Source organism: Pleurodeles waltl, chromosome 7, assembly GCF_031143425.1.
Source record: "Pleurodeles waltl isolate 20211129_DDA chromosome 7, aPleWal1.hap1.20221129, whole genome shotgun sequence".
In the NCBI taxonomy this organism is placed as follows: domain Eukaryota; kingdom Metazoa; phylum Chordata; class Amphibia; order Caudata; family Salamandridae; genus Pleurodeles; species Pleurodeles waltl.
Genome location: NC_090446.1, coordinates 611,338,757 through 611,359,418, shown reverse-complemented (window position 1 = coordinate 611,359,418; position 20,662 = coordinate 611,338,757). Strand labels below are relative to the sequence as shown.

The 20,662-nt window shown below is 45.8% G+C and overlaps 1 protein-coding gene across 1 annotated transcript in view; it reads left to right on the top strand.

The window, feature by feature from the left end:
* The window catches only part of EIF4E1B (eukaryotic translation initiation factor 4E family member 1B), a 47,399-nt gene extending 30,210 nt beyond the window's left edge, over positions 1-17,189 (top strand). The window contains exon 7 of the mRNA XM_069244560.1: positions 16,829-17,189. Coding sequence (XP_069100661.1) covers positions 16,829-16,943 — 115 coding nt within the window. The 3' untranslated portion in view covers positions 16,944-17,189. The remainder of the gene's footprint in view (positions 1-16,828) is intronic.
* The last annotated feature ends 3,473 nt before the right edge of the window (positions 17,190-20,662 follow it).

Genomic DNA, 20,662 nt, shown 5'->3' with positions numbered 1-20,662 from the left:
TGATTTCCCTAATTCTTTTGTTACTGCATTTGAAAGTGCCTTCAAATATGGGAGGACAGAACACAAGCTGAAATATACAGTGTGCCCTTTAATAGATTATGTTGCTCTATTAGGCTCCAAGTTCATGTTTCAAAAGTATCACTTCTAAGGAGTAGCCCTGAGTGCAGCGATACAGATTAACAAATTAATTTAAAAGGTTCCACAAAAACACTTCAGAAAAAAACATATTTTACATGATTAGTTTCATGATTTACATGAAAGCATTTTCTTTTTGTTTCGCAAATCTTTATTGAAAATTTTAAGTATAGAAACAGCATCATACATCACATTAACAATATAGTGGAACATAATGAACTTTATGAACTTTCTTCATTAGTACACCCAAAGCATTAGCAATATCCAAAAACCTCAGCAGTGAAATATAATGCCACAGATTTGCAAAAACTTAACAGGGTGGGGGTGTGCGTGTACAGTTGCATGTATGAAGCCCTAGGCATATGTCAATCGGGGGAAAGTCAAGGTACCATAAGGTTGCAGACGGCAAACGGAATCTCTATTTTGCTGACCCAGTGGGGGGGGGCACTTGCAGATCTTGTGCCACTGGTAAGTGGGGAATCTCAGCAGGGTGACTTCGGTGAAAGAGGTTGGGTGTGGTAGGACAATGTATCGCTGGGAGCTCTTATCTTATTATGGAAAAAGAGAAGATGGTTATGTAGTGGATGAAGTGCAGAGGTATGGCGGGTAGCATCGGGTACCTGGAAAAGGTGGGAGAGAAGAGTGTCGGGGGAAAGATGTAGAGAGAAAGGAGAAGAGGAAGAAATGTATAAAGGGGAGGAGAGAAGAACAGAAAGGGCAGGCAGGGAGAGAGGAGAGGGTGAGTGTGGTCAGGTGTAGTGGGGGGGAGGTAATGGAGGAGAGTGGAAGAGTGAGGGGAGGGGGAAGGAAAGAATGACTGGGAGCGGTTTAGCCATAAGAGTCAGAGGAAAGGGGCCCATGTTTGCAAAAATACCTCTGTCCCATCATGTAGGTTATAAATGCGTTCATGGGCAGCTGTTTGGAACGTTGCTGACAGCCATTCGTTGTGGGAGGGAGCCGTTGCTACACGCCAGTGTCGAATACAAAATTTAGCATTAGCCAGGGCTGTATGCAGGAGGCAAGTTGTGTGGGGGACAGGCCCTGAATTTCACCAGTATCATGCAAAAGGAGCAACGTTTAGGAGTGGCAAAACCCCTTGCAGCGTAACCCTTACTGCCTCCCAGTATGGTAGAATATTTGGCCAGTCAGTATGTGTAGTAGGTTGCAACGGGCTTGGGCCTGCGGCAGCAGTTTGCATGGGGCAACAGTCCTGCTGTTAAGTTTTTTGGGGCGTTCAGTACCATTCGTGCAGAATTTTAAAAAGACCGAATTTCATTTGATCCTCCCTAGCACCCCATTCCCGTACTTCCAATAGGGCAGTATAGTCCTCAATATTATATTTTACCTGTAATTGAGCCTTCTATTTGTCCTTGTGGATGGTTAGGAGGGGCAGAGAGAAGAAGTGCTGGTTTAGCAGGTTGTGCAGACCTGATGTCACTTCCCAGAAAGAACCCCAGGTTTCGAAATAATCAAGCACCTAGGGAATGCTGTAGTCTGGATCCCCATACGGCTATGAAGGCAGTGAGAGCTCCAGGTATTGCCAGGAGTTAATTGATAGATAAGATGTCCTTAGTTCACCAGTCCTCCCAGTCAACTACTGTCCCCTTCCCCTCAATTAGTAAACTGGCATTGCCCCAGAGTGGCGCATGGCTATGAATCTGTGTCCACTCCTAGCAGATGGTGAGCCCGGCACCAGGAGTGCAACATGGCCTGCATCACTGGGTGAGTGGGTCGGGATGAGGGAGCTCTGGTGCCATAAAGCACATCTAGTCCTCGTGGAATACCCACAGTGGAGGGGTCTGGAATACCTGGAAGCATGAAGGCCAGCTGGAAAAGATGTAGCACCAGTGCATAGTGTTCCATAGAAGGTAATCCCAGCCCTCTGCATTCCTGGTGCACAATGAGTTTAGTTTTGGAGAGCTGTGGGCTCAGTGAACCCCATACAAATGCTAGTTACTTGTAGTAGTAACGTCCCAAGGACATAGGTGTATCGTGGTAAGGTACCAGGAGTATTGCCTGAACCCTCCCCTAAAGGGAGAGCCCCAGATGGGACCATTTCTCAAAATCTTGTTTGGTGTGGGAGCAGTGGTTCCAGGTAATCCAGCAATTTCAGATCCAAGCCCCTATTAACGTAGCTCCCTAGGTATTTAAGGTGCAATTATTTCCAGGAAATTAGAAAGGCTGCTAGAGCTGTGCATGTGGTCACAGGGGAAGTGCTTCACTTTAACCCCAATTGATTTTATACCCCGATATTGCTTCAAATTCTGCCAAAATAACAGTGCTGGGAAGGGGGAGTGTAGTGTGTGAGTAATGTCAGCGTATAAGTAGATCGTGGAGCAGACTCCTGGTATGGGGATGCTGGCAATGAGGGGTGACTGTTGGAGGAGAGCTGCCAGAGGCTCAGCTGCCAAGAGGAATAGCAGTGGTGACCGTGGGCAGCCTTGCCGGGTTCCTTGTTTAATAGAAAACATGTCTGAGAGGAATCCCCCACAATTGAGTTGCGCCGTGGGAGTCATATAAACAATGGATTTTGTCAATGAACCCATCCCCCAAACTGAAACGTACCAGGGTCTCAAAGATACCACTATTCAATCCTATCAAAGGCTTTCTCACCATCAAGGGAGAGCCATGACCTCATCCCTGGAGTCTCTGGTGGTCCAAGAGTGTGTGTGCGCTAGGGTCTGAAGATGGTTTCTAGAGGACTGCCCGGTTAGAAATCCCACCTGGGCGTGGTGGATAAGGGATGGTATAACCTTTTATGGAGAGCTGTCAAGACTCCAGCCAATATCTTGACATCCCCATTGAGGATGGAAATGGGATGATAGCAGCTTCACAATAATGGGTCCTTCCCTGGTTTTGGTAAAATGGCTATGGATGCCCTATTTGAAATGGGGCTCAAGGAGCCTGTACTTTCTGCTCCCTGAGGGTTTCATATACAGAGTCCACCGTTTCCGTGCCTGTCCATTTATAATCTGTTGGGAATCTGTCCTCCCCCAGGGCCTTATGGTGGGGTTATTTGGATATGGCTTGCATTAGCTTCTCTTTGCTGATCTCTTTCCCCCCCCCCCTCCCCCAAATAACCGTCTGCCCTCCGCAGTGACACTAGGTATAGGGCCCTCCTCAAACACAGCGCGTCTGTCGTGGTCTGCCTCCATTTTGGGAGTGTAGAGTGTCCAATAGCTTGTGCATTTGGGCGCCTCTGTCCTGGGTGTGCGCGAACGTACATCTTGTATGACTGGAATGGCTAGCACTAATTCCTGCTGGTGTAATTGGGCTGCTAACTGCCGGCCTGCCTTTTCTCCTTGCTAGTAATGTCTATCCTTCATCCTTTGCAGTGCGTACTCTGCCTGGGAAGTATATAGAGCATCAAGTTCCATTTTTGCCTTTTTGAGGTGAGCGTGTGGATGGGGAGGGAGATGCTGTCTGGTCACAGGTACCAGTCACTAACTCCCTCCAGCTCTTGCGGACTGGAGCATCTCTTTGCCTTAGCGAAGGCAGTGTCCCTCATAAGCTGTCCCCTTATTGTCACCTTCACCGCAGCCCACAAAACCGGAGAAGAGAGAAGCCTTTGTTATGTAGACAGACATGGGTGCTTGGTTGATCCTTGCCCTGCGGCGAGCGGTTTTGTGATGCATTCAGGTGCCATGGCTTACGCCCTGGAGAAGCAAGGCCCAGGTCTAGCGCCAGGAAAACGGGGGCATGGTCGCATAATGCGGCCTCCAGTATCTGGGATTCCCTGACCATGGGAACCAGTTTGTGTGAAATAAGAAATGAGTCCAACTGATATTGTGTCCCGTGGACCAGAAATATAAAGGTATATTCTCGATCGAGCGAGTGCGAAAGACGGTAATGATCTATCAGCCCATGGTCCAACAGCATGTCCTCTAACAATGCTCTGTCCACGTTATTGCTGATTTCCAATCTTTGATTGAGGACTGTCATGGGCCAGGTCCCAATCTCCACCTAGGAGATATTGGGACACTTCAACCCAGATCAAGAGACTGAGATGTAGAAAGAATGAATGTTCAGAGCCTGTGGGGGCATACACTGACCCAACACCAATTGTACAATCCCATAGTTTGAATTTGGTAAGAATGTATAAACCTTCCGGATCATGACTTGAGCACTTTAAATTGTAAGGATTGGTGAAGAATTGTGACCCCGCACTTGCGTGCAGTCTGAACCCCCTGACGTAGACAGTGGACTACCACTATAGCGCACTTGGCTCACCCAGTTTCTGTGCACTTTTTCCAATTCTAAGGGTGATAGCTGCATTTCATGCAGGAGGGCAATATCTGAATGTTTGGATTGCAAATAGGATAAGACCTTCTTTCTCTTAAAATAGTGTGTGAGCCCATGAACATTCCATGCTATGGTTGTCAATAGGAGGGTAGTCCCCCATTCCTGGAGCAGGCATGTGGGTCCGCTGAGGCGAGATAGTTATCAGGCCTGAGAGGCACAGAGTGGCGACTCGACTATCTGTGCCAGAGTAAGGGGCAAGGAGGGAAGAAATGAAAGTGGGGAAGCAGGAGGGATTCTGCAGTCACACTGACAGAGAAATGAGAAGGGAAAGAAAGAAGCAGAGAGAAGAGAAAGTAACAAGGCTTGCAGAAAGAAAGGGAGAGGTACCTGGTGTGAGCGTAAACCCTGTTGATCTGTGGGTCTAATACTGTGAAGCCTGCAAGTGCACGGGGGAGGCGGGAAGAAAAAGTAGGACGAATCAGGATGAGGGTGGGGATGCCAAGAGTTGGAAAGGGGGGAAGGGGGTGTTGTGTTTGAAAAGGAGAACCGGCAAAGGGAGGTGGTGGGGGTGTGTCCTGAGAATAAGTGCACTACTACTGAGCTCTCACAGGAATATCACCATTCGCGGGGAGGGGGGGGGAAACAATATGAAGTGTGTGAACTTATAAACATGCAGTGTATTGACAGTGGCTAGGAATATAGATTGGCAGGTGGTCCTAACAATGGCAACAATATGACCTGCCTTAAACTCCTACCCAGATCTACTAAGGGGAGGTACATGGTGTCCCTAGCCATAAAGTCGAAGAGCCTGGGGGTTCCAGGGTCCCAAGTTTCTGTAGATTCACAGGGGATATCTCCCAGCAGGGCATCCTGGTGATATTGGATGTCCTGAAGGGTTGTGCAGGTGGTGAGTTGGTCCCAGGTCAGAGAATCAAGTCCGGCTTAAAGGAGAGGGTGAGCGGTGATGGGATGAAGGTGAGAGACACTGTCGGGTGAAGTGGAAGGGGGGGCTAAGGGGAGATGGGGAGGGGGTAAGTGGTGGCCAGTTTCAGTCACATGTGGGCCTCTTGGTCTTGGTGATAATAGTTGTCAGTCCAAGGCTAGAAGGGTGTACCACGAAGGGTGCTCTCCGAGCAGTAGAAATCCCTTTACAAATGCGTACTAATGGATAGATAAATGTAGACGAATAAGTAGAAACATCTCAAGAGCATAGGGGAGCTCCTTGTGGTCTCCAGTCGGACAGGACTTGGGGATAGGTAGCCCAGTAGGAGCGAATGGGTTAATGAGCACCATTCCTTACATGAGTACAGAACCTTGACCATATAAGCATATCTTACTCGTAGGTTATCAGTGCAATAGACATGAATCAAACAGAATAGGTTCACTATGACCGCTATGGGCTGGTCCATGTATGTCCATAAAAGGAGCAGGCGGCTACTCTCAACAGGGTGATTGGCACAGTAAGAACAATATGGCGGCGAAGATGTACATGCATGGTAATTGGCATTCAGCGGATAGTCTGTCTGCAGGTGATCCAGCGATTGCTCCCAGGAAAAATGCAAGTCAACCAGCAGGGGGTGGAGGCTTCAAAGGGGACCATGATTTGTGTCTGTGCAACCCCTGAGTGATGGCTGCCACCGCTTGCAGTGCAAAGTCTCTGCCATCTTGAGACGTCGGTCGTGGTAGAACCTGGCTCTTTTCTGTGCTGCAGAGTGAGTACGGAGGGTGCCAGGTTCGGTGTCAGTGTGGGGTTGTCACTTAGTGTGGAGGTACTTGATGTCAGGTCTGTGGGTTTGTGGTCCATGGGTTGGGCAGAAAGGCTGTCCAAAAAAAGAGCACTGGTTCATAGGCCCAAAGTCCCTGGATTTACCATCCATCATTATCCACATTCGGGCTTGCTCAGAGTCCAAATTTAATGTTCAAATGTCTCAGTTGAGGCCTGAGTGCTAGGAACGCTTTCAGTTTTTCACTCATTTTGCGTGAGAAGCCCACAGTAATACAGATTTCATGGCCTTCATGGCTGTATGGGCCATGGGCTCTCCGCCAGTAGTAACTGGCGGAACTGTTCATGCCGTAGGAAGTACACTATGATGGGGCGGGGTCTTCTGGCAGTGTTTTTGTGGAGGGGGCCAATTCCGTGAGTTTGCTGAAATTCCAGCATGGGAGAAAAAGTGAGGCACGTGAGTAGGGATGGTCTTTTAAGGAAAGCCTTCATATCTGTGCCCTCCTGGCTTTCCGGTAGACCAAAAAAACGGACATGGTCCCTCTGGCTTCCATGTTCTAGGTCCCTGAGTTTGTCAAAGGAATTGCAGTTCTGATTCATTGTCTGGCAGGGCTGCTATCCTTCCTTCGGCATTCAGGCAGTGGTCCAGATCTGTGACTTTATCCTGGCAATAGCTATGGCCGCACGGATCAACTTGGAGTCTGTAGGTATGTCTGTGATCTTGAAGTCCACGGCTTCCAGGTGATGGCCCCCTGTGGTAATTTCCTGTAGAATACGATCCATGGTGGTTTCGGAGTGGGTGTCCACGGAGTCATCTGTAGGGCAGAGTGACCGCAGATGACAAAATGGGTCGTGGTTGTGAGACTGCTTTTGAGAAGAGCAGCTGACTTGTACATTTACCTGTCATTTTGCCGGAGGGCATCTCCACGAAGAGGACAATGCAGAGTGCCGTCAAAGCCCAGAGCCAAAGGCTTAGTGTCTGTAGGAGCCCGGGGGCTAGCCTAGCACCCCAACCTTATTGCATCTGCAGGGTGCAGCTGTGTCACCCATCGGTGCTTGTCTGGTCTCAAAAAGGTAGGGTAGGGTGACTCGCCATTACTGAGGGCAACACATTCGGCGAAGGAAGCGTCAATAATTAACAGACCATGGTTATGAGGATTATTGGTCTGCAATCCGATGATGGGGCAGTCACTGGGTGGAAGCATCCACACTGGGTCCCTTGGCAACTGTTGGGGATTCAGTGCAGTCTTCTGAGGGTGGAAGGAGGAGCAAGTCACTGCAAAAAGCTACCTTTAAACAGATCCGGATGTAGTGGACTCCTCAATTACTCCCTCAGGACTTCTAGAGGTGCAACGTGTGCCCATTATGCAGGGGGTGGGTGCTCCAGGCGAGGTGTCCCTAGTTACTCCGGTCATCTGGCAGGTGAGGATGAAGAAGGAAGCCTGAAGGAGAGAGAATTCTGGCTCGCAGCTTTCCACTGTGCTGCTTGCTGGCCAGATCCCTCTGGGGTTTTTAAAAAGTGGGGTGGGCTCTCAGCAACATGCCAGCCACGTGCGAGGCCTCGCCGGTGTGGTCTCTTCCAGCATGTGCAGCTGAGCCACTGCAGTCACTGAAATCAGGCCCGTGGCTGCTCTTCAGGCGTCGGGCTCCACTGTCACTCCGTGGGCCCTCTGAAAGGCCCCTGCTGTCGCCTGGAGGTTGGCCCCTGTCATCCAGGGAGGGAGGAGGAATGAGGCTCCCTCCCCCAATGTCCCATCAGCTCTGCCGCTCCTGAGTGTGCACCGGGCTGCGGAGCTTGATCAGGCAGCCATTTTTCCCCATGGCCAGACCACGCCCCCACGAAAGCATTTTGAAGGATCCGCTTGTGCACACTTAGATCCAACCCCAACCTTTGGCTGATCTCACCCACCTTTACTTATTACTATTTGCCAAGTAGTTCCCTTTGTAAACTCACTATAGCATGCAATCTGTAACACAGTACACAGCATAATCCAAGTTAATTAACGTGCTTTTATTAGTATATTTGCTCTAAATAGGTGGTGGGCTGTATCACTTTGCAATATAAGAAAAAAGTCGCTGTGTAAACCTAGTTCTGAAGCTATAAATATCACAAATTCATAAGACAGCAGTGGCTCTTCAACACAAGGCTGTGCACCGCGGCTGAAGCAAAGAACCAATAGCACTGCCATCGAACAACACATGGAGCTCAAGGCTCTTGTGGCCGCCATTCTGAAGAACACGTTTCACCCTCGGTGTTGGCAGCAAGCACTAGGAACGTATTCTTTTCCCTACTGCTGCCAGTGCCATGCAAGGCCCTGTTGCACCTACCCGCAGACATGGCTAAGCAGACTTGTCACTGCCAACCACCCAAACTTCACTTTTGCAGAAGACAAAAACAAATCATCAGTGCAGAATCCGAAGTCATTGAACGTGGAAGGAGCTCACTCTGTTACCCAATAAAAGTGAAAAGAGGACTAAATTGCAAATTTAACTGACATGGTCCATTCGAGACGGCAATCTTTAAAGGGCAGTAAATCTCTGCATCATAAGGTAGACACTTATTTTCTTACAAATTCTGGACTTTATTGCCTGTGAGTAAAACATGCACACATCACTAATATTGCATACGAAATAGATGAGTGTTTAGAATATACATACGTTGGCCGTCACTGAATGGGAATGGTTCGCGTCAGTCTTCAGACTTACATCTGAACCATATTGTGAGTTCTGGCAGGGGGCAATTCAAGCATCAGGCTGAAGTTGATTAACCAGGTCTACGACTGGTGAGCACTGTAAGAATACTTTTAACTGGACATACGTGCCAAACTGCACTACATGCAGGAGGTTATTGCTCTACATGCTTGACAAATAGCAAATAAGCTGCCTGACATAGGAGCTGACCATACACCCACCCACAGTGAAACACGAGAACGATTATTTTTTTTTTTAAAGTCCCTCCATGAACAGATGATGGTGTACTTTGCTCTGTCGGAGGGCCAAAGATGCAGGATTGACCCCTAGTAAGCAAGGATTTTTAAATGACACAAATGAAATGGCTTTAAGCCCACGAGAGAAGTTTACAAATGTATGCAAGAGGTGGTATGTTCACGCTCGAGCTAAAAAGGGTGCTTACTGGACCAAGAGCTATCTTTCTGCCAAAGTTGGTGTAATTACGTCCAGTGGTTCGGGCACTATTCCTATTAAAAATCCCTGTGGGAATTAACATGGAGAACTTGTTTGCTCCTCCCCTCTCTTAGCCCTGCTTCACATATCGCCCTCAAACTTTTCCAGGCAGCAGCTGACGTGAGTGTCTAATTTCTTTGGAAGATTTTGTGAAGATTCATCAACTGGCCCCAAAGATATTTGCAATTTTTTTTCCCTTAAAAAAAAAAAAAGAAAAAAAAGCTTTCTATAGAAACTAGGTCTTAACTACAATTGGTGGCAGTCACCATTAGGGGGGGTGTGTGTGTGTGCGTGTGTGTATGTATGTGTATATATATATATATATATATACACACACACACACACACACACACACACACAAGTCACTAAAATTATTCTCTGGAATTAATTGATATATATATATATATATATATATATATACACACACACTAGCCACCACCTTTTTTCTTCCTTTAGAGTGGGTATTTTTATTTCCTGCCGCAGTGGTATTCTTTTGGCACGCCAGCTTTGATTGTACTTCTATTTATTTTGTTGAGAATTGTCATTCTCTTCGCTTACAATGTGAAAACCTTCAATTAATTCCAGAGAATAATTTTAGTTGCTGTCTGATACTTGACTTTCTGGTAAATAGACAGAATTGGAACTTTGTTGGAGGCCTCCGTGTTAATGTTGAACCCTGGATTGTCCTTTACATGAACAAACTGTTGTGATACAACACAGCTCAAAGAGCATTGATTTAACTTCATGCAACGCTTAATGGTAAGAGTATTGTTGCACTTCCACTCTATGCATGTGTGGATGAATATCGTTTCTATGAACGCATACAAGATGCTTTCCCCGCATGCACTCGGTAACTGGAGATGAAGATGCACTAGTATGAACACACACCTTGACCAAGATCTAGACGTTGCTCCTTTATGTGCACAAGTAATGAAATAAGGTTCTGAGTCTGTTTTTGGGGGTGAGGGGGAATATTCCCACAGATGATTGCGATGAAAGAAGGGCTATTCCCAGCATATTTTAAAAAGAAAATACTGGTTCTGAAGATTCTGTAGTAAGTGAAATAAAATGCTCATCAGACAATCTGGGAGGTGTGGCAAATGTTGTGGAGGCCTTCAGAGATTATTTTAAGGAGACCTACTGTTGAAGGATTATCTGGTTAAAGTGCACGTTTTCCTATAGTGTCTTGAGCTTTTGTTGTAATACATTTGTGGAAAAAGACATTTAGGGTTTAGAAAAATAAATCAAAATGGTGGGTGAAAAGAAGGGGTTCTAGAATTGAGTCTTTGCTCCTAACATTGCTGTGAAGCTTCAGGGGCATGCAATTCCTATAGCATGATACCCAAGAAAACGTTTGTGTCCCCTGGACAAGAAGATGACACCCCTCTCATCTCAAACCATTTGGTTGCCAATACACAAGCAGCGTGGTGGAGGGAGCGACGATGGTCTGCTGTTAAAAATGTTAACATTTTATATATTCATGAATGCAAAGCCTTCACTATTAAAGAGCGCACTCAAAGGATCTGTGGTAAGCTGTGTGCTCGGCTTGCATTACCGGCATAGTATCAAAATACAGCGTACATGTTTACGAATTTTAACTTCTTACGGCTGTGTGGTGTGCTCCATAATTCTAATTGATTATAGCCAAACAGTCGCATAAGAATGGAAGCAAGATTGATGACTTGTCACCATGTACCAAAATATTTGTAATTAGTTAAAAATAAAAATGAAATTTTTAGTCTCTTTGCAAGCAGGCAGCTATGGAGGGCTGAGGAGAAAGAGGAAGAACAGGTTTCTGTGGATGTCCGAGCTTAAGGGATAAACTGACGAGGTGCTTTAGCAAAAGGTTGTCTGAGTATCACTGCGCTAAAACATAGTGACCCCCCCCCCCCCCCCCCGGCCAGCAGCACTTGGCTGCTTGTTTACGCGACTCAGATCATTAAGCTAACTAAATAAATTAACTAAGATGTCCTGCACCTCATACGTTTAGAAACACCTTCATTTTTAAAGACCGGTTTTACTAAAAAATTTAAAAGCATGATAGTTCTTCATGTAAATGTAATATACTTTTGGAATTTTAAAAATACTATTTCATCTTAACGCATGTGATTACATGAGTGCATTTGAGAAGTAGTGTTTTTTTTGTCACCGTTTTCAATCATTAATTTAGAAACCATTTATCCTACCCCCTTCACACAGCCCTGGCCACGCTAATAGTGATCTAAGAGGCAAGTTGGTTATGTGCACTCTTTGGGTGGCCTGGGTTCCTATTATAGTGAACCACATAGTTAATTACATCAAACACAGGAAAAAGTTTTGTATAGCACAGATCCTGAAGTCCTGTATTTCGACATCCTCATATGTGATGAAGAAAAAAAGGAGAGAAAGTGGAATAAAATCGCTGCCTGGGATCTGTTTGGTTAAGTGAGGAAGCCAGGGTTAATTCTCCATTTTTGGTTTGACATTGTGCATTTGACCCTAGATGTGTATGGTTCCCTTCCCCTACACCCACCTTACCGCCGATCCCCTCTAGCCCACAACCGCCATCCTGCTGGCATCCATGCGGCCCTCAGTCGCATTACAGAAAAGCCTTGTGGCCTCTGGGAGAATGTTATGAGTACCCATGTTTTAGAGGGAGGAGTGGTCTTATTTAATTTTTCTTGGCATATTATTCCAGGTCAAAAGAGTGGGCCAGACAGTTTAAAACATTGAGTTAATAGGATTAGAGCTTTACAGCGTTTTGCATCCACCCCAGATTGTGAGGTAGTTTTATGTACGTATTGCTATGTACTGCGTACAGGTTCTCACAATGTGGTGCCGTTTGAGGTAATCTGAGTTGCTTGAGCACAGGGGTTTGTCATTTTCTGGGTTTGTGAAAACTCACTGGTTGCCACACAGACTGCTTTGCTGAATGTTCAAGAGCAGGGAGGCTTGTGGGGGTGGTGGAGGACTTCATGTTGTGTAATTGGCATATATCCTCCCCTGAACAGCTTGCTTGGTATCCTTTGGGTCAAAAAATGTATGTAGTCTGTGTTGGAACAGAGTGTATCATGGTTTTATTGTGTAGGTTCAGAAGTAGTTAAAGATAAAACACAGTTAAGTTGCAGAGGAAGATTGCTCACTAGTTGATGGAGTTACAAAGATTATCCATCCGAGATGTTGCTTTGCTGCGGTTAGCATCTGAGCTAATGAGTAACTGGTTATTTTTGACAGATCATCCAATTGTATATTTTTGTGAGCCAGTAGTTGGTTAATGGATCACTTGTAGATGCAATTGGCTGTTGGCAGTGTGAAAACTATGAATCTGAGGCCCGTATTTATACTTTTTTAGTGCCGCATTTGCGTAATTTTTTGGCGCAAACTTACAAAATACAATTGTATTTAGTAAGTTTGCGCTGCTTTTGCGTAAAAAAAAATGGCACAAATGCGTCGCTAAAAGTATAAATAAGGGCCTGAGTTGGAGCTAGGATTGGACTTAATGGATGACAAGATATGTGCTCACTTGCTGTCTGCAGGTGTTGAATATCCCGTGACAACCATACTCCGGCCTTGCTGCTTGCAACTTGTGCCCTTGTGATTTCTCCAGTGTATGAGAACTGCATAGTATGAAACAAGCTGAAAACCTGGCAGTTGTGCACTCCCTTGACGAGGTCAGACCTGGCTCAACAAGAAACGGGGTTTAAACAGCATTGATCTCTAATTGTATTGATCCAGACAGGGTTAAATCCCCACTTCAGACAGGAGTAGGCCGTTCACTATTTGCTGAGTTTAAATGACAGGATCCTTGTGAATTTGCAGGGGCATCACCCATACATTGTTGTTGGACTTTTGCTTATGCAGGGTCATCCCCAGTCTTTTTCGCCTCCTGCCTCCTATTTTTTTCTGACATGTTGCTGTTGGCTTTTCAACTCTGAGCACTTTACCACTGCTAACCAGTGCTAAAGTGCATATGCTCTCCTGTTTAAATTGTATGTAAGTGGTTTATCCATGATTGGCATATTTGAATTACTAGTAAGTCCCTAGTAATGTGCACTAGAGGTGCCAGGGCCTGTAAATCAAATGCTACTAGTGGGCCTGCAGCACTGGTTGTGCCACCCACATAAGTAGCTCTGTAATCATGTCTCAGACCTGCCACTGCAGTGTCTGTGTGTGTATTCTTACACTGTAAATTCGACTTGGCAAGTGTACCCACTTGCCAGGCCTAAACCTTCCCTTTTCTTACATGTAAGGCACCCCTAAGGTAGGCCCTAGGTAGCCCCAAGGGCAGGGTGCAGTGTATGGATAAGGTAGGACATATAGTAATGTGGTTTATATGTCCTGACAGTGAAATACTGCCAATTTCGTTTTCACTGTTGCAAGGTCTGTCTCTCTCTCATAGGATAATATGGGGGCTACCTTTAAATATGATTAAAGTGTAGATTCCCCTAGAGAGTAGATGGACATGTGGAGTTTGGGATCCCTGAACTCACAATTTAAAAATACATCTTTTAGTAAAGTTGATTTTAAGATTGTGCGTTTGGAAATGCCACTTTTAGAAAGTGAGCATTTTCTTGCTTAAACCATTCTGTGACTCTGCCTTGTTTGTGGATTCCCTGTCTGGGTCAGTTTGACAGTTGGGTTGTTTTTCACCTCGCACCAGACAGTGACACAAAGGGAGCTGGGGTGTAATCTGCATTTCCTGATTAGCCATCTCTGCTAGGAGGGAGGGGTGGAGTGGTCACTCTCATCTGAAAGGACTGTGCCTGCCTCTGACAATGCTGTCTCCAACCCCCTGGTGTGTGTCTGAGGCCTTGCCTGGGCAAGGCAGGATTTCACAAGAAGGTGTGAGTCCCCTTTGAAGAAAGGTGACTTCAAAGACTAAAATGGGTATAAGAAGGGCACCCAAACTTACAAACTTCAGAAACACTTCTGGAATCAAGAGGAACCTCTGCCTGGAGAAGAGCTGATCGCTGAGGAACAAGTGCTGCCCTGCCTGTGACTGTGCTTTGTGGAGCTTTCCTGCAGTGCTGCTTCTGCCAGAGTAAGAGGGCAAAGACTGGACTTTGTGTGCCTTCCATCTTGAAGAAGAAATCTCCAAGGGCTTGATGTAGAGCTTGCCTCCTGTTGTTGAAGTCTCAGGGATAGCAAAGACTTCTTCCTGCCAGCACCTGGAGTCTCTGGAGAGACCCCTACTCTGCTCTGTGGTGCCCTTCCAGTTCCTGGGACCCTGAAAGGAGAGGCTGGCAGCCTAAGGACAAAAATACACGCACCGAGCGCCGTGCGGAGAAAAGATCGACGCGAATCCGATCGCGGCTGAGAAAACGACGCGACGCCGGCTCCGCAGCTGAGAAACGACGCCGCAGGAAACGCGACCGGAGAATCGACGCCCGGAGCAGGAGAAACGACGCGCAGCATCGCTGACGAAGGCTGAGAGATCGCAACCTGCGCCGCGGGACTTTCGGACCGTCGCGTGGCTGGCTTTTTCGACGCGCATCGCCGTGCCGAGCTGTTTTCGACGCATATAACCGTGCAGGATTATTTTCGACGCACACCGCCCGTGCGGGGTTATTTTTGACGCAAACCAGGTACATTTACACGCTAGCAGCGCTAGTGTGTTGTTACAACTACCTAAAGACTCTTTTTATTTTAAACCTTTAAAAAATCATAACTTGACTTGTGTATGTTGGATTTTTGTCGTTTTGGTCTTGTTTTGTCTAGATAAATATTTCCTATTTTTCTAAACTGGTGTTGTGTCATTTTGTAGTGTGTTCATTAAGTTACTGTGTGTGTTGGTACAAATACTTTACGCCCAGCACTCTGAGGTTAAGCCTACTGCTCTGCCAAGCTACCAAGGGGGTAAGCAGGGGTTAGCTGAGGGTGATTCTCTTTTATCCTAACTAGAGTGAGGGTCCTTGCTTGAACAGGGGGTAACCTGACTGTCAACCAAAGACCCCATTTCTAACAATTGTCATACAGCTGGGGCACCAGAACCTCCCTGGACGGAACCAGACACTTTCCTATAGACTTCATGGCTTTTACTGCACCACTGAATGAGTTCCAGGGCATGGCCACCCTATTTTCCTGATCTCATTGCTATATTTGCAACCGCTCAGGTGCGGAGACCCAGGTTTTCTGAGGATAAGAGTTGCTATATGGCTCTTGTGCTTCCCTTTTCATGCCTTGAAAGATGTAGGTGGCCCAGTCCAGCAAGCCTTAGCGTCCATGAGTAATTTAAGAAAGGCAGCAGATGGCTGTCTCTCAATGGGTTGTGACTGGCCTACAACTGGTTTAGCGTCTTCACAGCCCTTTCTTGCTGCAGTGCATATAGTGATGGGTAGAGACAGTACAAATTTGCTGTGTAGCTTTAAGAGGCAGCAGATTTTTAAAAATTTCAAAAAATACCCAACGTGTCCTGATCCTGCTTCCTCTTCCAGGAACAAAGCCTGCAGAAGCATACAATGATTCCAAATCGGATTTGGAACAGTGGGAGAGATTGGGGGGGAGGGGGGATTGTGGGGATGGGTGGAGGAGGTCTCTATAATCTGGGATTAGCAACGCAGTAGGCCCTAAGGTTCTGTGGTATTGGGGTGCCCCCATAGTTAACTTACTGCTTGGCTGGCCAGTGGGTGCATTACGTAGTTGTGTTTTTTATTTATATATATATATATATATATATATATATATATATATATATATATATATATATATATATATATATATATATATATATATATATATAGCTGCACGGTGTCACATTGGAGGCACACTGATCACTGAAGATGAGATGTGGAAGATGCATGCCTGTGAGGCACATGTGCAATATTTGTGACCACCGTGAAGCTGCGGATACCCTGGCATTGAGCTTGATTGAAAGATACCGTGAGGGGAATAGACTTTGACATATGGGGCTGGCTGAGGTGAGATGTGTCCAAGGCCAGACCATGATTACTTTAATTGGCTGGCTTTCTACGTATTCTTTTATAGAGAGGAATGTACTGCAACTACAAGTAGATTTTACAAATCATGTTAATTTTCAAATGATCATGCTCTACTTGCAGCAGTGTCTGCACATTTGTAAGATTTTCTGCATATGTTGTAGATTTGTTTTACACAATGTGTATACTAAAGAGTTTTACACGAGATGGACTGCCTCCAGCTGCACCTGAGAGCTACGAACATTGGTGTAGAGGAATTAAAGGTTTTCTGCCTCCTGGGGTAGCTGTAAATATTAGAACCACCTCTTTGGGGAAATACAGTTCAGGCAGACCCTGTAATAATTGTACCACCTCCACTGCAGCCTGTACTGTGCATTTGCACTGATTAAGCTGGTTTGTTCATTCTCACCCCAAGTACTGCTTTGGAATGTCAAGTAGTTACATCCCAGATGCATGGTGATCTCAGCTCTTGCTGCTTTGATGTCCGTCCCTGTTGCTTCAGCCTCTTCTCGTGGGGAACCCCTGTGCTCTTAACACATCCCAACTCCTGTATTAGTATTGTTACTTGGTGGAGGGTGTATGTTGCGAACATGGAAAAAGCTCTCTAATGGGAAATGTTTTTGCTTCACAGGCGGGTGTACAAGGAGCGTCTAGGCTTGTCCTCCAAGGTGGTCATTGGATACCAAGCCCATGCGGACACCGCCACAAAGAGCACCTCCATCGCAAAATCAAAGTTTGTGATTTAATCGTCGCAGCCTGATCTCTGGGTTGCTTTTGCATGGAGCTTTCAGAGGAGGAGGATTCGGAGTAGGTGAAGCCTTTGGCTACAGACTGTCACACAACAGTGGAAGAAGCTTGTAGGGGTAGACTAAATGGGATTAAGATGCACAAAATGCACAAAAGGGAGGTTGAGGACTTTAGTTCTGTTACTGGTCATGTTTATTTCTGTCTCATTGTGTTGTAAATATTGATATTAAATTATGCACAAGGTAGATATGGCGATAGTTTTGTGTCTTTGGGGGGAATTGTGTACAATATGTATGTGGAAGTGGATGTCCTAGTTGCCTTGCATTTGTGCAGGGTGTGTTGTAGGACCTGGCTTTGCTGCTAAATCTGAGGTAGACGGAGACTCCTAACCGGCCAGAAGAGGAACCCTGGACTGCATGGATAACAGGTTAGTCCAGTGCAAAGGGGAAGACACTGCTGTGCTGTCACACCCACTGCACAGAAACCTACTGCTTCTGATAGCTGGTGTATTTACTTCAGAAATGGTGAATCTGATGGGTGACTAAGTTTCCTGGCAGAGGCAGTTTTTTCTGCTGTGGAAGATGTTTAAAATGCTCCTGCATGGGCGCCATGTTCTGGCATCACAAGTCAAATTGGACCATTCGATGTAAAATCGGGGCAACCTAAAGGGCAGTTAGTGGGATGTAAATGCTTAGTACAGACTGCACAAAGTGAATAAGCTCGAATTGTTCCAAGGGGTTTCGGGGAGTTTTTACAAAACAATATTGTAAAAAAATAGGATCTAAGTAACCTTTAAAATGAACTAGCGCCAAGTTGGATAGGAAATGTTTTTAAGTGACGCAGTGGTTACTTGTGGCTGTTCACCTTTTACTGAACTCGTGAAGTCTTACAGACCTGTGGCATAAATACCCATAATGAATTGTATATTATGAGTGAAGGGGAGCCACAAATGCTCAAAGGGATTCTTCCCATAAGTAAATGCATTATCAGCGGGGTCAAGTACAGTATTTGAGTATAATGCACACCAAAACTGGCTAAAAGGCTACAGGTATTAGTCAACTTACATAAAATCTGGGCATGCAATTTCACATGGCTTATCCGTTTTTATGATTTATATAGCATTTATTTGACATTTGTATTCCCTGTATATGTACATCCTGCCCCTTCCACGTAGATTCAGTCATCCTTTGATAACCTCTTTAGGAGGGATAAGGTGGAAAATGTTAAGTTATACAGAACTCAATCTTTGCAGGCAGCCGATGTAGATTGATATTAAAGGATGATACAACTGAGCTTCCACTACAACTCTTAGAAACACAGGCCTCATAGCAGTTGACCACCCTCCCTAAAAATTAAATTAGACCATGAGATGTGCCCATTAGTCAAGACGTAAAGGCTATTGCAGGAAGTATCCTGTCACCAAGGAAACCCGTTAATGCCAGAATAACACAATTCCAAGTGGTGTATATTCTGATAGGATAACAAGAGAATATTTCCGCTCCATGGTGCATCCTTCAAAGAAACAATTCTTTGAACATACTTGTGCACACAACACTGAGGCCCTCATTACGAGTTTGGCGGGTGGTAAAGGCCGCCTGCCAAGCTCCCACAGGTCAGGAGACCACCAGTGCGGCTACAATTTCGCTGGCACGATTGTTTCCCTGCTGGCCCACCATAAAACACACATTGATGCTGGCTCATAATAGAGCAGGCGGCAATGCTGTTGTGCGTGGGGTGCACCACCACCTGTTACGCAAATCAGTGATTTGCGCGATGGGGCTGGCTGGGAGAGGGGGAGGGGCATGCAAAGTGCAGGGCTCCCCCTGGCACCCTGTCTCTGCCAGCATTTACATGGCAGTGAAACTGCCATGTAAATGCTGGCAGAGGAGTCTTAATCCCCAGGGCAGTACAGCTTGCAGTGCTGCCCTGTCTGATTCAGACTGCCAGCACCCCAGGCTGTCTGACTGCCAAAAAGTGGCAGTGCCGGCGGTCCAACTGTGGCACTTTCACCACGGTCATTAGGTTGTGGTCGGACTGCTGCTTTGGCGGCGGTCCAACCATGACCGCAGTGGTCTGGTGACTGCCAAGGTCGTGATTCCCTGAATGTTTTGGGAAAGCTCACTTTGCCAATGAAGCTTGAGAAACACCCAAAATATAAGCTTAAGAGTGCATTCAAGTTGTACAGATATTTCTGCAATAACATAATGACCACAGGAGTGGGTGGCACAGTGAGGAAGGTGTAACACCCTTCCCTGGGAGGTTACTTCAAGGGTCATTGGGATTGACAAGTTGGAATGCATTGCACCACAGAGTGACTATCTGTAGTCTTTCAATGACAATAAAATACGAAGTCTTCCAGTGTCCCCTATGTTCACAGAAGATGCATCCCCTGCACTGATCAACCAGGTCATGCCCTAAAAGATACTGATGCAACTGTACCATGAATCAATGCCCACATTAAAAGTTGAGGCACACAATAGTTTTATTTGAACTACAATCACACTGAACTGCTGAAGGGAGGCAACCTGTTTTATTGTACTCCTCCCCCTTCATGAGAAGTTCACACGATTTTTGGCATTTGGACCATCTGAATCCCAGCCTGGGAACATCACACACTCAACAGCTCCGATTTTCTGCCTCAACTTAAACCTTCATTTTTTTTGGACATTCAAATGCAAATAGTGGTAGTGGACACCATGCAGACTGGGTCAACCTGAAAGGACCTCTGACAAAGAGCCTACATTGAGGGGAAACTCAGCTTGTTGGGATGATTGGGGAAATCACACCTTTGTGTTCCTTTCCAAACCTTAAAGCAGACTACTTTGAGCGTAACCAGATTGAAGGCCTTGGAAACCAAGGTTAATGTACAACTCCATAATATTCACTTGTGTGGTAAGGCAACATTCAAAACTTGCTCCATTCAATTGTGATGTCACCTGCAGATGTAATTTCTTCAGTCCCACTGGAACCAGTCACCCCTGCCAGCAGCTCACCTTGGTACTAATTCTTAAAGCATTCCGCACATGAGTTTTAAGGAGAAGTGGAATAGCGTTGGGAAAGGGAGGAAGAGTAACATTCCAACCCCCAGTTGAGTGGAATCTTGAACCTAAAATTAGAGGCAGTGGCAAGTTTCCAGGGTCCTTAGTGCCTCATTTACCTCCAGGGTTTCTGTGGTCAGTTCGTTGAATGGAAAACCTCTGCTACACACAATAGAAGAAAATGTGCTTTCTGAATTGGTTTTGGAATTTTTTGTCAAGTGAAGGGGGTGATGGAGGGGGGAAAAAAGGAAATGGGGTGGGGGAGAATAAATCTGGAAATTATTGGGGAAACGTATGACTGTATTCTGTAGGAAAATCAGTTCACATTAGCTACTTCTAACTTCCCACATAAGCTCAGACTTTACAAGGCTTGTAGTGAAATAAAACATTACTGGAAAAATCTCAGCTGGCAGAAAACGCCATTGTACCCATCAACTTGGGACATCTTTGGAGCCAAAACATGTAGAAGAACCTGTTCCAGTACTGTTAGAAATCAGATTTGTAGCGGGTGAATATCAATATCCAGGAAAAATCATATCTTGTCAGAGAACCCTCAGTCACTAAATTAACCTGAGCTCAACCCCTCGATAGCTATGCCACAGATAAGACAGGTTTAACTAAGGGCAATGTGTAAAGTATTTATGCAGTAGCAAAATGGTAACAAAAGCCTAAAAGGCCCA